The sequence below is a fragment of the Cherax quadricarinatus genome, chromosome 22, assembly GCF_038502225.1.
Source record: "Cherax quadricarinatus isolate ZL_2023a chromosome 22, ASM3850222v1, whole genome shotgun sequence".
Taxonomy (NCBI): domain Eukaryota; kingdom Metazoa; phylum Arthropoda; class Malacostraca; order Decapoda; family Parastacidae; genus Cherax; species Cherax quadricarinatus.
Window position 1 is genome coordinate 27010850 of NC_091313.1, and position 18689 is coordinate 27029538.

Here is an 18689-nt window from a genome sequence, read left to right on the forward strand (position 1 = left end):
ACTCCGACTCTTGAAATATTTATAACAAATGCAGTTCTTATTCAAATGTTTTATTAGTGACAAACTCCCAGATACATTTTGTTTTCGTTGTTTATCTGGAACAAGTGGTTGCTTGGTTAACATGATTTAAAGCCTATCTACTACGCGAGTGCCATGAAGGCTGCATGCCACGTCTTCACCACCAATCAAGAATACTTTAATTTCTAAAGTTGGGATTAAACTCTCGGCATAAACACACTGAGAAACATACACCACCTTTCCTTTATTTATACACTTCTCACTTACGTGTCTCAATGCAAAAACGTAATCTATGCACCTGTTTTCCCTTCTGTATCCAATATGATCCTCTGAAGTCATATTTTCTGCCTTTTCAATAATTTTGTCAATGACAATTAAAAAGATTATCTAGTATAATTAACATATGCATTTTTCTATAATACCTGTAATATGTAGCCTCAACTTATATGAACCTCCGCTTCCGTAGCAGTTAATGTAGCTTGCGTGGGGCCGGTTACCCAACATTTTTATCCATCATGATAAGTCACATTTTTATGCATCATCATAACCAGAACGAGAATGTATAGGAAGATACTTATTATACGAGATAAAAAAAATATCTAACCATAAGAAATACTCGAGTGGTCCTGGACGAGAGCATCGTCCTCTTGGCTGCACTCTGTGTTATGTTCTGTCAAGCAGTAAGTCCAGGAAGATCCCTCGCAGGAAAGTTTAAGGTGCAGAAGAGGATGATTTGGCAACTGGTACGAATGTGTGTAGTGACTATGAGATTGGCATCAGCCAGTCAGTCACTGCTGTGGCAAGTAACAGGGAGGAGGTGATTCATCTCCTCTGATGCTCGCTAGAACTCCCGGTTTTCTGCCTGTGTGTACGTTGAAGATTTCTCGACTGACAGGATTATTAAGGCTGTAATCTCTGGTCTGTAGCCACTACTCGTGCAGCGCAAGGAGTGGAGGCTCGATTCTTCGTCAGTTGATTGCAGGTGTTACTTTTGAGTTTGTTAGAGAAGTGCTGCTGAACTTAAGCGAGACGTCTACTGGATGAATCATACTTTTAGTTACTAAAATTTCTTGCATGGTAATCCATAAAACGTTACGTAACATTGTTAGGGTTGTTAATTTGTCAGGGAAAATAATCTGACGCTGCTTTTAATTGTATATTACCACTGAATGGTTTATAAGAACATCTTGAAAGGTGTGTCGGTGTTTATATAGACTCACGGTCACATTGTGTGTGGTAGAGCACTTGACTCCACCACTGGTGTGTGTGGTAGAGCACTTGACTCCACCACTGGTGTGTGTGGTAGAGCACTTGACTCTACCACTGGTGTGTGTATGGTAGAGCACTTGACTCCACCACTGGTGTGTGTATGGTAGAGCACTTGACTCCACCACTGGTGTGTGTGGTAGAGCACTTGACTCTACCACTGGTGTGTGTATGGTAGAGCACTTGACTCCACCACTGGTGTGTGTATGGTAGAGCACTTGACTCTCCACCACTGATGTGTATGGTAGAGCACTTGACTCCACCACTGGTGTGTGTATGGTAGAGCACTTGACTCCACCACTGGTGTGTGTGTGGTAGAGCACTTGACTCCACCACTGGTGTGTGGTACAGCACTAGACTCTCCACCACTGGTGTGTATGGTAGAGCACTTGACTCTACCACTGGTGTGTGTATGGTAGAGCACTTGACTCCACCACTGGTGTGTGTATGGTAGAGCACTTGACTCTCCACCACTGATGTGTATGGTAGAGCACTTGACTCCACCACTGGTGTGTGTATGGTAGAGCACTTGACTCCACCACTGGTGTGTGTATGGTAGAGCACTTGACTCTCCACCACTGATGTGTATGGTAGAGCACTTGACTCCACCACTGGTGTGTGTATGGTAGAGCACTTGACTCTCCACCACTGATGTGTATGGTAGAGCACTTGACTCTCCACCACTGGTATGTGTATGGTAGAGCACTTGACTCTCCACCACTGGTATGTGTATGGTAGAGCACTTGACTCTCCACCACTGGTATGTGTATGGTAGAGCACTTGACTCCACCACTGGTGTGTGTATGGTAGAGCACTTGACTCTCCACCACTGATGTGTGTATGGTAGAGCACTTGACTCCACCACTGGTATGTGTATGGTAGAGCACTTGACTCCACCACTGATGTGTGTATGGTAGAGCACTTGACTCCACCACTGGTGTGTGTATGGTAGAGCACTTGACTCTCCACCACTGATGTGTGTATGGTAGAGCACTTAACTCTCCACCACTGGTGTGTGTATTGTAGAGCACTTGACTCCACCACTGGTGTGTGCATGGTAGAGCACTTGACTCTACCACTGGTGTGTATGGTAGAGCACTTGACTCCACCACTGGTGTGTGTATGGTAGAGCACTTGACTCTACCACTGGTGTGTGTATGGTAGAGCACTTGACTCCACCACTGGTGTGTGTATGGTAGAGCACTTGACTCCGCCACTGGTGTGTGTATGGTAGAGCACTTGACTCCACCACTGGTGTGTGTATGGTAGAGCACTTGACTCTACCACTGGTGTGTGTATGGTAGAGCACTTGACTCCACCACTGGTGTGTGTATGGTAGAGCACTTGACTCTCCACCAATGGTGTGTATGGTAGAGCACTTGACTCTTCACCACTGGTGTGTGTATGGTAGAGCACTTGGCTCTACCACTGGTGTGTGTATGGTAGAGCACTTGACTCTACCACTGGTGTGTGTATGGTAGAGCACTTGACTCCACCACTGGTGTGTGTATGGTAGAGCACTTGACTCCACCACTGGTGTGTGTATGGTAGAGCACTTGACTCTCCACCACTGGTGTGTATGGTAGAGCACTTGACTCCACCACTAGTGTGTGTGTATGGTAGAGCACTTGATTCCACCACTAGTGTGTGTATGGTAGAGCACTTGACTCTCCACCACTGGTGTGTGTATGGTAGAGCACTTGACTCTCCACCACTGGTGTGTGTATGGTAGAGCACTTGACTCCACCACTGGTGTGTATGGTAGAGCACTTGACTCCACCACTGGTGTGTGTATGGTAGAGCACTTGACTCTCCACCACTGGTGTGTGTATGGAAGAGCACTTGACTCGACCACTGGTGTGTGTATGGTAGAGCACTTGACTCCATCACTGGTGTGTGTATGGTAGAGCACTTGACTCTCCACCACTGGTGTGTGTATGGTAGAGCACTTGACTCCATCACTGGTGTGTGTATGGTAGAGCACTTGACTCTCCACCACTGGTGTATGGTAGAGCACTTGACTCCACTACTGGTGTGTATGGTAGAGCAATTGACTCTCCACCACTGGTGTGTGTGTGGTTGAGCACTTGGCTTTCCACCACTGGCGTGTGTGTATGGTTGAGCACTTGTCACTTCAGTAGTGTGTGTGTGTGTGGTAGAGCACTTGGCTCTCTCCACCACTAGTGTGTGTGTGGGGTAAAGCACTTGGCTCTCTCCACCATTAGTGTGTGTGCGGTAGAGCACTTGGCTCTCTCCAACACTAGTGTGTGCGGTAGAGCACCTGGCTCTCTCCAACACTAGTGTGTGTGGTAGAGTACTTGTCATTCTCCACAACTAGCTTGTGGCTGTTGAATATTAAAAAAAAAAATGACAGATTTAGCACAAAAAGGTGAGACATGCCTGGTAAGTCAGTCATAATTAAAGGGATGTTAAGGTACGAAGAGCCAAGGGTTAGAACATGAAACAAGCGTCAGTGTTAGACAAACTGTTCGTCAGCACCCGTGTGCGCTGGCGTTAGTGCGCCCCAGAGCACTTTGTCAACATTACTTGTTTGTGTTTTCTGCACGTCATAAAAGTTATAATACTTCTCGTTTTAAACCTCGTATAGTGTGTTTCTTCTTTATAATAAGAACAAAAAGGCACAATACCGTGACTGGAACGATACACAAATAACCCGCACATAGAAGAGAGAAGCTTATGTTGACGTGTCGGTCCGACTTGGACCATTTAGTTAGAAAAAATAGTCGAAGTCGGAGCGAAATGTCGTCGTAAGCTTCTCTCTCCTATGTGACGGTTATTTATGCATTTCTTTATATGTCTGTTTATAGATTTAAAGCTTGATTTTAATCGGCATTTCAGAATTTATTAATTATATATATATATATATATATATATATATATATATATATATATATATATATATATATATATATATATATATATATATATATATATATATATATAACAAGTCGGCCGTCTCCCACCGAGGCAGGGTGACCCAAAAAAGAAAGAAAATCCCCAAAAAGAAAATACTTTCATCATTCAACACTTTTACCACACTCACACATTATCACTGTTTTTGCAGAGGTGCTCAGAATACAACAGTCTAGAAGCATATACGTATAAAGATACACAACATATCCCTCCAAACTGCCAATATCCCAAACCCCTCCTTTAAAGTGCAGGCATTGTACTTCCCATTTCCAGGACTCAAGTCCGACTATATGAAAATAACCGGTTTCCCTGAATCCCTTCACTAAATATTACCCTGATTGAGACGCTTATGCCGCATATGGGAATCTTTATTCAGGAAACGTTTCGCCACACAGTGGCTTCATCAGTCCAATACAAAGAGGAAGGCGTAAGGAGAGGAGGAGTATGAGGTAATCAGTCCCTCAGTTTGGAGTCGATGTGTTCAGTCCATCAATCTTGTAGAATGTACGAAGGTACATTCTACAAGATTGATGGACTGAACACATCGACTCCAAACTGAGGGACTGATTACCTCATACTCCTCCTCTCCTTACGCCTCCCTCTTTGTATTGGACTGATGAAGCCACTGTGTGGCGAAACGTTTCCTGAATAAAGATTCCCATATGCGGCATAAGCGTCTCAATCTTCAACTTGTCGGTTTTTCAAACCATTCATCACAAATATTACCCTGCTCACACTCCAACAGATCGTCAGGTCCCAAGTATCATTCGTCTCCATTCACTCTTATCTAACAGGCTCACGCACACTTGCTGGAAGTCCAAGCCTCTCGCCCACAAAACCTCCTTTACCCCCTCTCTCCAACCCTTTCGTGGACGACCCCTACCCCTCCTTCCTTCCCCTACAGATTTATATGCTTTCCATGTCATTCTACTTTGATCCCTTCTCTCTAAATGACCAAACCACCTCAACAACCCCTCTTCTGCCCTCTGACTAATGCTTTTATTAACTCCACACCACCTCCTAATTTCCACACTCCGAATTTTCTGCATAATATTTACACCACACATTGCCCTTAGACAGGACATCTCCACTGCCTCCAACCGTCTCCTCGCTGCTGCATTTACCACCCAAGCTTCACATCCATATAAGAGTGTTGGTACCATTATACTTTCATACATTCCCTTCTTTGCCTCCATAGATAGCGTTTTTTGACTCCACATATACCTCAACGCACCACTCACCTTTTTTCCCTCATCAATTCTATGATTAACCTCATCCATCATAAATCCATCCGCCGACATGTTTGGATTAATCTGTTCTTGTGTGTGTGTCAATATGTATTTGAATTATTTAATTGAATCTGTAGTAACGGAACAGCGTCTCGTTTTCTGTGTGGGTCATTGCTTGTAAGTGGAAGGCAGCTCTAAATTTCTTAAATCAAGAACTCTTCACTAACATCAGTAATTTTTCCTCTTAAAAAAATAACTTTCTTCTGACTCGCAGAACTTTCCTGCTTGGCACTTCATCACATCTCCCGTCATCTCTTCTTTCATTTCACTTCTCCACTGGACTACACAGTCCCTCTGTTGTACCCCTGGTTTCCCTGACACTTCTTACATACTCCTTTACAGGTTCATTTCTACTAAGCAAAGCACTGGACTGCATCCTTGCGCTCCAAGTTGGGATTCATTCTCTCTTATATATCTGATGTGTACCTATTATGTAAGGCTTCCATCTCGTACTTAGGAAACGGAGGATCGAGCCTCTATCCTCTTGCTGAATGACCCACGCAGGTTCAGCGCTTCACATGAATCTAATTTTATATCAGATGCCTCAAATATATGATTGTGATCACCAGCTTCTCATCATCACTGGTTAGGGTTGAACTTAAGATTCTGACCCAGTCTCTAATAAGCCGTGTCAGTCTCTAATATGCCGTATCATACCTACTGATGAAACTGTGAATGAACTTTCTCTCTTAACACTTATCTAATTCACTTCATTTTATTTTTCTGCCAGCCAGAGACTGAAGAAGTATATCCCAACATTACTCGGCTGAGCCTGTAGCCTCCACCTCTTTTGATGCTGAGGAAAAAACAGTTAACAAGTTACATTTATTATAAACAAGAGAGTGAACCAGGAGCTCCGGTCTGAGGCCTTCCAGACCCGCGTTATATGAAGAGAAGATGGTGATGATGGTGGTGATGGTGGCGGTGGTGAACCTCCAGGCACTGGTCAGTGCTTTCCATCAATACAACGGTAGGTTCCCCATCACTCGCGGTGGTCTCTTCAAGCGGGGTGGGTCCTGATGTCAGTGAAGAGCTCTTGAACCGAGGAACCGGAGCTACACTCCCCTTCCTTTAATCGAACCTGCTTACTTCCTGTTTCACAGCGCTGTATGACCTTTAAGGGTTTAATCGCTTCCCCGTGAATATAACAATAATAATAATCACTGAGTGTTCTGGTGCCTGGCGATGGAGCCATTGATGAGATGTGTGTTGATGCACTGTCATTACGTCGTGTTATACTGTCCTAACTCATCATGCTGGTGTCGTAATCTCTTCATGGCACACTGTCATAATTCATGGTGCTGTCAGAGCTCATCATGAGGTTACCATTGTACTTTATGGCACCTGATCTTACTGATAGTGGGTTTGTACTGATGACTAGTGCTCTCAAGTGTGTTCTGTTGCAGGAATGATCCATCCAGTACCTTCTACTGCCACCACCATCACTACCCCTACCAGTCCCTTCACCACCGTCACCATCACCACCACCACCAGCTTCGTCACCACCACTATCACTCGTGTCACCACTGCCCCCCACATGGTAAATCTTATTTAAGTTATTTTCACATCTTTTTGAAGGTATACCAGAATACGAGTATTTGATATTTAATACGTGCACATTTCGGACATCAGCGTATTCGGCCTAAGAGTGCTAAGTCTCAAGGTTGCCACAGCTCAAGTTTTACAAAAGCTCTCAATGCCTTTTAACTTACCAGATAAATTTATTAATACTCACAGCATTACCGATATAATCTACTGAGCTTTAATTCCTTCTCTATAACATATAACCCCTCTCTTCCCTATATTCCTCTATCATTTTCCCCATCACCATTATTAATCCCTGTAATCTCCTGTGAACCCCCTACGCAACAATCATCTCTCATTTACAACTCATTGTACGTTTCTCATCGCCCCTGTACACCTCTCAAAACATCACCCTACTCTGCAGTAATTTCCTTCATGCGTTTTATCTCCCAGCTGTGTATGAACTGGTAAACCAATGGTGCAGACTTTCAGTCTCCCTTAGAAGTTCAGCGTTAATTTGTAATATCGTTGAAACTAATCCAGAGTACACCTCCGCTTCGTTTGTACTCTGTTTTACAAAGGTGTGGTTTATACATTTTAAGACACATGCAAAATTGGGAAACGTTTCGCCTACGCAAAACACTTTTGCAGTCGAATGCAAAGAAGATTAATACACTGGAGATAGCTGAAGAAGGGAGTTTGAGGTGTTGAGTTCCTCGACCTTGATAAAAGTAGAGGAGAAATTTTGAGTGGGTTCAATCCTTGGCATGTCTTATTCGTCTGTTTGTCAGCACTGTATACCATTAATATAATGACTCGTTTTAACCCCGGGTTTTACTAAACGAAGTGCTGGTCTCACACCCAGTGTTAGTAAAACCGATGCCATAACAAATAATAAGACGTGTATTCTGTGAACAGAACGCTGATGAAGTGTATAACTGTCCCTGTCTCCTAAAACGCAAATATGTTCATCATTGAGGTCATATGAGGGCTAAGCTTCCTTCTTATCTCATGTAGCGACCACATACAGTGCATTGTCTTGTAGGAACACTCGGCCTTTAAGCGAAGTCTCTCCCTCTGGTAAGGACAACTAGGCGAGTGCAAATAGGGAGTGTTTGTGTCTAGCACATGGAGGATCAAGCCTCCATGGTATTAGAGCTTAAACATGAATTATTTTATGTTTTCCCCTCTGATGAGTGGTCAGGTTGCTCACCTGCCTCCCTCCTGCAGGTGGTAGTGACGACAACACACGGTCCTCTACTACTGCGTCAGCGCCGCCACCTCCACTCTCTCCTGCGGCCTGCGCCCATGGTCAAGACTATGAAGGTGAGAGTCTTGTCCTCTCCACCCCTCTCACTGTGCTTCCAGAGAGATGAAAAATGTGCTTTAATCATTGTAGCAACTTTACTACATTTAATGTCTGCCTGTTAAATCACAGCACCACATAAAATACATATTATAAACATTAATAAAGCATCATCAGATGGCTACACTAACACAATACACATTTACACCGACATGCATATACATACACTGACATACACACACACACTGAAGTACACATACATTGACGTACACGCAGACCTACACACACACATACTGACGTATTGTACGTGGATGAGTGAATAAAGAGAAACCTTACACTGCTCTGAGCTCAGCAAAATATTCCTCAGAAAACAGTCAGTTTTTTTTTAAGAAACAAATTCCTCTTAAGGTTTCAGTGTAAAAATCGAACAATCATACACACGGATTATCAACAGTGATATAACTAGGTTTAATCCATGCAATAAACTATTTTACAAATACAGTAATCTGTATTTTTAATCATAATACAGATTATATATTTGAAATGTAAGAAATAAACTATATTTAAAAAGAATAATATTCGTTAATTCTTGCGTAATTCCAAGAGTTTGGAAGGAATCTTTAGACTCACTTTGTTTTCTTTCTTGTGACGGTGGGCCAGAGGATCAAGGACATGATGAGGCTGATGACGCAGGAGGGGACGCAAGCTGCCCACGACCCTCTCATGAACCAACTTCTGGAGCTCGCTAATGAAATCACAGAGTCCATGATGCCCACCGCATGGAAACCAGGCACTGCCACCACGCCCGCTACCATGGCTGATGTCTCCATTGTGTCCACTGCCGTAAATGACGCTACTATCACTCCCACAATGTCCGCCAAGGTGACAAGGACCACGGTGTCCGACACCACCAGAGTATCCAAAACCACAGTGTCTGACACCACCATGATAACAAAGACTATACCAGGTGCTGTTATAGTAAATACAGTTACCTCGTCCTCCGACATGACAGATGCAACGTCCAGCGCCACGGACCAGATATTCTTGGAACGCGTCAAGAAGGCTCTTGTGGCCTCCGGAATCGAACTAGTTCTGCCGCTCGACTGTGGACGGGTGGGTACTTTTGATTCTTGCGAGATTTAAACAGAGACCTTTTCAAAATCCCACATCCAAGTAGCATAGGCTCTCAGGCTAAATTATAAAGTCCGGTTAGCCGGACTTGAGTCCTGGAGGTGGGAAGCACAGTGCTTGTACTCTGAAGGAGGGGTTGAGGATATAAAAGTTTGGAAGGGCGTCTGAGCTGTAATGTCGGCAGGCCTCTGGCAAGAGTGAGTGATGGTGAAAGAATTTCTTCTTTTTTGGGTTACCCTATCTCTGTGGGAGACGGCTGGTGTTAAATAATAATAATAATAATAATAATAATAAGAGAGTAGTTGTGGGGATCAAAAAATTGTGAGGTGACATATTCTGAGAAAGTCCAACAGGAGTAAATGGTTTTGAAGAATCTGGAGAAATTATGTGATTATACAAGTACATTGCGAAGCGATAAACTTGTGGATCATGCGTCTCAAAAAAGGCACAGAAATCGACTAGGGAACGTTGATGAGAGATGAAGGTCTGAAAGTAGACACGAACCAACAGATTATCTTGAACTTTGTATAAATGACACATACGTGTAGAAACAGTGATAATATTTAGGTATGCTTGAATAGTGTCGGTTCCGTGTGTGGTGTGTCAGCGTTTGTATCACAGCGCCTCTATGTATCTCGCAGAGTAATAACAATGGTGGAGTTTACCCACAGTATGTAAATGAGACCCATAATGCAGGTTATGTAATTTTATTGTGAAGCCGTTTCGCCCACTAGGGACTTTATCAACTGATAAAGTCCCTGGTTGACGAAACGTCCACCACTGTGTGTCTTATTTGCCTAACCCTGCCCCCAGAACCCACTGAACACCACCGCAGCGCTGGAGAGCGGGCAGCTCCCCTGGGTGGTAGCTCTTGGGTCTCGAGAGAACGGCAGGTTCCACTACCGCTGCACAGGTGTCATCATCACCAACTTTCACGTCCTCACTGACGCTGACTGTGTCGCATCTCCCCACATGTGAGTGCAACATTTTTCTTACATAAGGCATACCTACTTATCCCATACGTAAAACTATTCTTACTGCGTTATAAAAAAGGCTTTGAGCACATATTGGACATATAGCTCTCTAAGTAAAATATTTCCTGTAAATTTTGCTTCCGCACCTGTAATTAAAAACCGTTCCTTTACTTAACTGTTACAATTATTCCCATTAGCTGTAAAGCATTTTTTTTCATATTGGACCGTTACTGTATAATTGTATATGATCTGCAGAGAATATTTTCTCAACTGATATATATATATATATATATATATATATATATATATATATATATATATAAATATATATATATATATATAATGTCGTGCCTAATAGGTAAAACTGGTCAATTAGCAAGAACTCATTTAAAAGTAAGTCCTTTCTAAAATTTTCTCTTATATGTTTAAAGATATATTTTTTTCATTAATGTTAATGTAAAAAAAATATAATTTTGCACCAAAAGAATCTTAGAAAACTTACCTAACCTTATTATAACAAGCGTAATTTAATTTAGCCCAATCCAATTAGATATATTTTAGATACGTTTACAATAATTTAATACTAAAGAAACACAATGAAATATATTTTTTCGTTAGGTTCAGAATGATTTTGGCGAAATTACTGCATACACAAATTTTCGCTTGTCTTATATGGCAAGATGAGCGTTGCTATTTAAGCCAAGATCGCAAGTTTTACATACTCGACACGACATATATATATATCGAGGGGTATTCATCTCAGTACATATACCCTTATTATAGTGATTAAAATATTCCTAACTTGTAGTATACAAGTGAAGTGCAGCCTTAATGACCCTCGAGCAGTTGACAGACATTAAACCTAACAAACTAACAGCTATCAAAATTGATTTCACATTCGTGTCAGTTAAAGACTTTCATGCGTTGTGTGTTTACATGTTGGAGTTGTTTGATAACACTGAAATAACAGCTAATACATTTCTTCAAATACAACAACCCGTTACATAAATTGACCTGATGAAAATAATAATAATTGGAAAGATGGGATACCTCGAGGATTCTTTTTTTTTTTTATCTTTATACAAATATGCAGTGTAATCACACACACACACAGTGCCAGTAGCCTCAGTAAGGTGCTAAAGACTATACAAGTAAGGGGTTTTACGGTCGGCAGCAATGTGGTTCAAGCCAGCGCGTCGGGAGTGATACCTGACCCGGACGCTGTGGAGAACTACGTGGCCGGACGCCGGATTCATCCAGATATCGAGTCCAAAGATGACCTCTTCTCCGGCATTAACATCGGCCTCCTCGAGTTAGCCCAACCATTCGTCTTTGGTGGTGAGTAGTGGTCACCTTTCAGTTATGTTAGACAGTACATCCTTGTCTGTGGTACCCTACGCTCCTGTGTATAGTAAATGACGATGATTGGGTGCTACTGAAATTGACAGTAACAGTTACAGTAATGTAAGTAGTGGTAGCATTATGAAATTTTATCAGTTTACAGACAGACGGTTTATTCCTATAATACAAACAATCACTCGTATCAACGGACAAAAGACAGATAAAAAAAATATATACATATAGTTTTCTTATTGTGCAATATAACAACTTGCAGTTCATGTAGCATAACCTTACTTGGTTTTCACCAGACCACATCCAACCTGTGTGTCTCCCTGGAGTCTTTGAGGAACAGGACACGGAGGCTTCCTACTTCGTCACCGTCGCTGGCTTCAACAACATCGTCGATCGTAAGTCTACATTTAATGTTAGTACATCAGAGAGGCGGGGCTGTGGCCATGGTGTTTGAAGAAGTAGTAGAAATACACGCAGTTACTTATGTGTTCCAGGAAGACGCTGTGTTTGCAAAGTGGTGATACTAGTCAGGTCTTATGATGAGGTGCAGCGATCGAAACACGTCTAGTTATTTTTATTTTTATTCTTATTTAGTTCCAGAAGGTCGTACAGCGAGAAGGTACCAGGCATCGATGGTAGGGGCAGAGGGCGCCGCTCCCTGCTTCTACAGAACCCGTGTCGACCCTGACTTCTCGTCCATGTTACACACACTACTCACTGATAAACACCTCTGTGTCTACATCAGCTTTGAAACGGTACCAGTGATTTACATGGTGTAGTACACATTTTTATATGACTATATTCTTTATTATATTATTATTACTATTAGTAGTAGTATTATTTATTATTTTTACAATCCTAGAGCGCCAAGTTCGTAGTTTATACAGTGGTTGGAGAGTGAAAAGTAACCAAGTTTGATCCAAGGAAGATTAGGATAGCTTCTGCATGAAATATTTTATAATACATATACGCGCACACACACACAACCACAATTAGGTGAGTACACACACACACACACACACACACTGAAGAGGGCCTCTTCAGTGTGAGACCGAAATACACAGCAATCATTTTCTGGTTAGGCCAGTAGGTCTGCTGCAGTGTTCCTTCTTTCTAATGTTCTTATGCTTAAAGCCAACCGACTGTACTAGTCAAGGCTGCTGCCTCTCACCAGCAGTGTTATGTCAAGCTTTATTAATATCACTTGAAAAAGATCTACATAGAGCAAAAAATTTTTCATAAATGAGATTTGTTCTGCAACAAATGTCTTTCATTTTACAGGGAATACAGTCACAGAAACCCAAGGCAAACGGAAACCAAGCCTGTGCACATACTATGCACTCGGTATCTGCTGGCATGGGAAATCTGGAAAAACAGATGGGACGTGCAACTATGACCACCCTAGGAAATGCCATGCCCATATGACAACAGGAAAATGCAAACTCCCTTCCTGTAAGCTTTTTCACCCTGAACTGTGTACCTCTTCAGTACAGGAAAGACTGTGCTATAACTTAAATTGCCAGGCATACCATCTAAAGGGGACAAAAAGATACAAAACATCCAGGCCATGGGAAAACCTGGGTAGCCACAGCCACTCAAGAGGGAGAGGTTTTTTAGTGCCAGGAAGGAAAAAAAACTGGCAGGAAATGGCAGAAATCGTACACCAAATCCAGTCATTCCTGGAGTGGAACCACAGTCGATGGCCTCCACTCCAAACCAACAGATACAGATACTAATGCCGGAAAAAAAATCCCCCCCCAGTACCAACAATACCACCAGTCCGATAACATTCTTCTTTGCAAATATACAGGGTCTAAAGCCAGCAACAAACAACAAAATACCTTTCATCCGTGGACTGCTTGCAGAGGCAAAGGCAATGTTCGCGGCTTTCACTGAGACCCACATAAAGGATCACTTGGACAACGAAATATGGATCCCAGGTTACAACCTATACAGATGTGACAGAGTGAACAGGCAAAAGGGGGGGGGGGTTGGCCTGTACATTGCAGAGTCACTTGTTTGCACAGAACTGCTAAATGCCTCAAATGATGTAGTGGAAGTTTTAGCAGTAAAGGTCGAGAACCAAAACCTAGTCATTGTGATAGTCTACAAGCCTCCGGATGCAACATCCCAGCAATTCCAGGAACAGCTGTTAAAAATTGACCACTGTCTGGAAAACCTTCCAGCTCCTGCACCCAACATCTTGCTCCTGGGGGATTTCAACTTAAGGCACCTAAAATGGAGGAATATAGCAAATAATATTGTTGCAGTAATAACACCAGGAGGCAGCTCTGATGAAAACTCACACTCACGCGAGCTTTTAAATCTCTGCACAAAATTCAATTTAAACCAGCAAATAATAGAGCCTACTAGACTGGAGAATACACTAGACCTCATCTTCACTAACAATGATGATCTGATAAGAAATATCACCATATCAAAAACAATATACTCAGATCACAACATAATTGAGGTTCAGTCATGTATGCGCGGAGCCCCAGACCGACATAATGAGATTAGTCACGAGGGAGCATTCACCAAATTCAACTTCAATAACAAAAACATAAAGTGGGACCAAGTAAACCAAGTCCTAACCGATATAAGCTGGGAAGATATACTAAGCAACACAGACCCCAACTTATGCCTAGAACAGATTAACTCGGTAGCACTCGATGTATGCACAAGGCTTATTCCTCTAAGAAAAAGGAGGAGTAGATGTAAAACAGAAAGAGACAGGCGCTCCCTTTACAGGCGACGGAAAAGAATAACAGAGCGGCTAAAAGAGGTCAATATATCTGAAATGCGTAGGGAGACACTGGTCAGAGAAATAGCAAGCATCGAACTTAAGCTAAAAGAATCCTTTAGGAGTCAGGAATCGCGGGAAGAACTAAAAGCCATAAATGAAATCGAAAGAAACCCAAAGTATTTCTTCTCCTATGCCAAATCAAAATCGAGAACAACGTCCAGTATTGGGCCCCTACTTAAACAAGATGGGTCCTACACAGATGACAACAAGGAAATGAGTGAGCTACTCAAGTCCCAATATGACTCAGTTTTTAGCAAGCCGCTAACCAGACTGAGAGTCGAAGATCAAAATGAATTTTTTATGAGAGAGCCACAAAATTTGATTAACACAAGCCTATCCGATGTTATCCTGACGCCAAATGACTTCGAACAGGCGATAAATGACATGCCCATGCACTCTGCCCCAGGGCCAGACTCATGGAACTCTGTGTTCATCAAGAACTGCAAGAAGCCCCTATCACGAGCCTTTTCCATCCTATGGAGAGGGAGCATGGACACGGGGGTCGTCCCACAGTTACTAAAAACAACAGACATAGCCCCACTCCACAAAGGGGGCAGTAAAGCAACAGCAAAGAACTACAGACCAATAGCACTAACGTCCCATATCATAAAAATCTTTGAAAGGGTCCTAAGAAGCAAGATCACCACGCATCTAGAAACCCATCAGTTACACAACCCAGGGCAACATGGGTTTAGAACAGGTCGCTCCTGTCTGTCTCAACTATTGGACCACTACGACAAGGTCCTAAATGCACTAGAAGACAAAAAGAATGCAGATGTAATATATACAGACTTTGCAAAAGCCTTCGACAAGTGTGACCATGGCGTAATAGCGCACAAAATGCGTGCTAAAGGAATAACAGGAAAAGTCGGTCGATGGATCTATAATTTCCTCACTAACAGAACACAGAGAGTAGTCGTCAACAGAGTAAAGTCCGAGGCAGCTACGGTGAAAAGCTCTGTTCCACAAGGCACAGTACTCGCTCCCATCTTGTTCCTCATCCTCATATCCGACATAGACAAGGATGTCAGCCACAGCACCGTGTCTTCCTTTGCAGATGACACCCGAATCTGCATGACAGTGTCTTCCATTGCAGACACTGCAAAGCTCCAGGCAGACATCAACCAAATCTTTCAGTGGGCTGCAGAAAACAATATGAAGTTCAACGATGAGAAATTTCAATTACTCAGATATGGTAAACATGAGGAAATTAAATCTTCATCAGAGTACAAAACAAATTCTGGCCACAAAATAGAGCGAAACACCAACGTCAAAGACCTGGGAGTGATCATGTCGGAGGATCTCACCTTCAAGGACCATAACATTGTATCAATCGCATCTGCTAGAAAAATGACAGGATGGATAATGAGAACCTTCAAAACTAGGGAGGCCAAGCCCATGATGACACTCTTCAGGTCACTTGTTCTATCTAGGCTGGAATATTGCTGCACACTAACAGCACCTTTCAAGGCAGGTGAAATTGCCGACCTAGAAAATGTACAGAGAACTTTCACGGCGCGCATAACGGAGATAAAACACCTCAATTATTGGGAGCGCTTGAGGTTCCTAAACCTGTATTCCCTGGAACGCAGGAGGGAGAGATACATGATTATATACACCTGGAAAATCCTAGAGGGACTAGTACCGAACTTGCACACGAAAATCACCCACTACGAAAGCAAAAGACTTGGCAGACGATGCACCATCCCCCCAATGAAAAGCAGGGGTGTCACTAGCACGTTAAGAGACCATACAATAAGTGTCAGGGGCCCGAGACTGTTCAACTGCCTCCCAGCACACATAAGGGGGATTACCAACAGACCCCTGGCAGTCTTCAAGCTGGCACTGGACAAGCACCTAAAGTCAGTTCCGGATCAGCCGGGCTGTGGCTCGTATGTTGGTTTGCGTGCAGCCAGCAGCAACAGCCTGGTTGATCAGGCTCTGATCCACCAGGAGGCCTGGTCTCAGACCGGGCCGCGGGGGCGTTGACCCCCGGAACTCTCTCTCCAGATAAGGTGAATACTGTTAAGTATTACTTTCCCTTGACGTGTAATGGTCAGAGGATCGAGCCACCACTTGTTGAGCTCAAATGACCCAGATGGGCTTAGCTCTTAACATAATAATAACTGTCCCATATCACTGTGTTGCCGGGGGGGGGGAAGTCTGGGTTGGTGATAATGGAGGGGGGTCACAGGTATATGAAGTGAGTGTGGTGACTGACATGTACTGTGTTGCAGGTGGGCAAGTCTGTGCTGCTGGTGGAGGAGGAGCAGACAGGCAGAGTTCGTGTAGTGGGTGTTGGAGGGTTCGCCAACGCTCGCTCCACCGTCCCCGTGGCCTACACCCTCGTCCAACCCTACCGCTTCTGGGTCGAACTTGTCTTAAAGAAATTCCTCGACAACGTCGCCACCCGTAGCTGAGGCTGCTACTTACATCATCGTGTTTCTATGAAGCGCTAAAACCCTGTGGATGGTTCATCGCAGGGAGGGGTGGAGGCTCGACCCTTCGTTTACTAATAACGGTTCTGTTTCTGATCACTCAGGCTGTTGGCAACCGTATCTGGTGCTGCTAGCACAGACGACTTTAATCAGGACTTCCTTGAATCAGTTGAGAAACTACTGTTCATCACATGATTGGAAAACTTTCTCTCAGAAATGTTCCTTCTTGCAAAAGAACATGTGGTTTACGAATGTGAAGCGTTAAACCTGTGTGGGTCACTTAGAGTAAGGCTTGTGGAGGCTCGATCCTCCGTCTCACTCAGCTTGTCACTACCAACCAGTAGGGGCGGTCACAGGTGGTGAGGGTCAGGGCAAGCACACAGCTGGTGTAATATGACAGTTTATCTTAAAAAGAAACAGCTGGTGTAATAGGTCAGTTTACCTTAAAAAGAAACACAGCTGGTGTAATAGGTCAGTTTACCTTCAAAAGAAACACAGCTGGTGTAATAGGTCAGTTTACCTTCAAAAGAAACACAGCTGGTGTAATAGGTCAGTTTACCTTAAAAAGAAACACAGCTGGTGTAATAGGTCAGTTTACCTTCAAAAGAAACACAGCTGGTGTAATAGGTCAGTTTACCTTAAAAAGAAACACAGCTGGTGTAATAGGACAGTTTACCTTAAAAAGAAACACAGCTGGTGTAATAGGTCAGTTTACCTTCAAAAGAAACAGCTGGTGTAATAGGTCAGTTTACCTTAAAAAGAAACACAGCTGGTGTAATAGGTCAGTTTACCTTCAGAAGAAACACAGCTGGTGTAATAGGATAGTTTACCTTAAAAAGAAACACAGCTGGTGTAATAGGATAGTTTACCTTAAAAAGAAACAGCTGGTGTAATAGGACAGTTTACCTTAAAAAGAAACACAGCTGGTGTAATAGGATAGTTTACCTTAAAAAGAAACACAGCTGGTGTAATAGGATAGTTTACCTAAAAAGAAACACAGCTGGTGTAATAGGATAGTTTACCTTAAAAAGAAACACAGCTGGTGTAATAGGACAGTTTACCTAAAAAGAAACACAGCTGGTGTAATAGGATAGTTTACCTTAAAAAGAAACACAGCTGGTGTAATAGGATAGTTTATTTAAAAAGAAACACAGCTGGTGTAATAGGATAGTTTACCTTAAAAAGAAACACAGCTGGTGTAATAGGACAGTTTACCTAAAAAGAAACACAGCTGGTGTAATAGGATAGTTTACCTTAAAAAGAAACAGCTGGTGTAATAGGACAGTTTACCTTAAAAAGAAACACAGCTGGTGTAATAGGATAGTTTACCTTAAAAAGAAACACAGCTGGTGTAATAAGACAGTTTACCTAAAAAGAAACACAGCTGGTGTAATAGGATAGTTTACCTTAAAAAGAAACACAGCTGGTGTAATAGGATAGTTTACCTTAAAAAGAAACACAGCTGGTGTAATAGGACAGTTTACCTTAAAAAGAAACACAGCTGGTGTAATAGGATAGTTTACCTTAAAAAGAAACAGCTGGTGTAATAGGATAGCTTACCTTAAAAAGAAACACAGCTGGTGTAATAGGACAGTTTACCTTAAAAAGAAACAGCTGGTGTAATAGGATAGTTTACCTTAAAAAGAAACA

General features: G+C 42.7%; 1 protein-coding gene across 1 annotated transcript; it reads left to right on the plus strand.

Moving 5' to 3' along the window:
• Positions 1-822: 822 nt before the first annotated feature.
• Positions 823-17842, plus strand: LOC128689705 (proclotting enzyme). Its single transcript, XM_053778088.2, has 10 exons — positions 823-1000; positions 6238-6477; positions 6914-7047; positions 8262-8357; positions 8998-9450; positions 10282-10442; positions 11617-11780; positions 12092-12190; positions 12390-12550; positions 16839-17842. The coding sequence occupies exons 2-10, from the start codon at positions 6405-6407 to the stop codon at positions 17019-17021; spliced, it is 1524 nt and encodes a 507-aa protein (XP_053634063.1). The 5' UTR covers positions 823-1000; positions 6238-6404; the 3' UTR covers positions 17022-17842.
• Positions 17843-18689: the final 847 nt, after the last annotated feature.

Coding starts and splice junctions, on each gene's coding strand:
- LOC128689705 (XM_053778088.2), top strand. CDS start 6,405: ATGGTGATGATGGTGGTGATGGTGGCGGTGGTGAACCTCCAGGCACTG. Junction 6,478..6,913: donor TGCTTTCCATCAATACAACG/GTAGGTTCCCCA, acceptor GTTCTGTTGCAG/GAATGATCCATCCAGTACCT. Junction 11,781..12,091: donor CCAACCATTCGTCTTTGGTG/GTGAGTAGTGGT, acceptor GGTTTTCACCAG/ACCACATCCAACCTGTGTGT.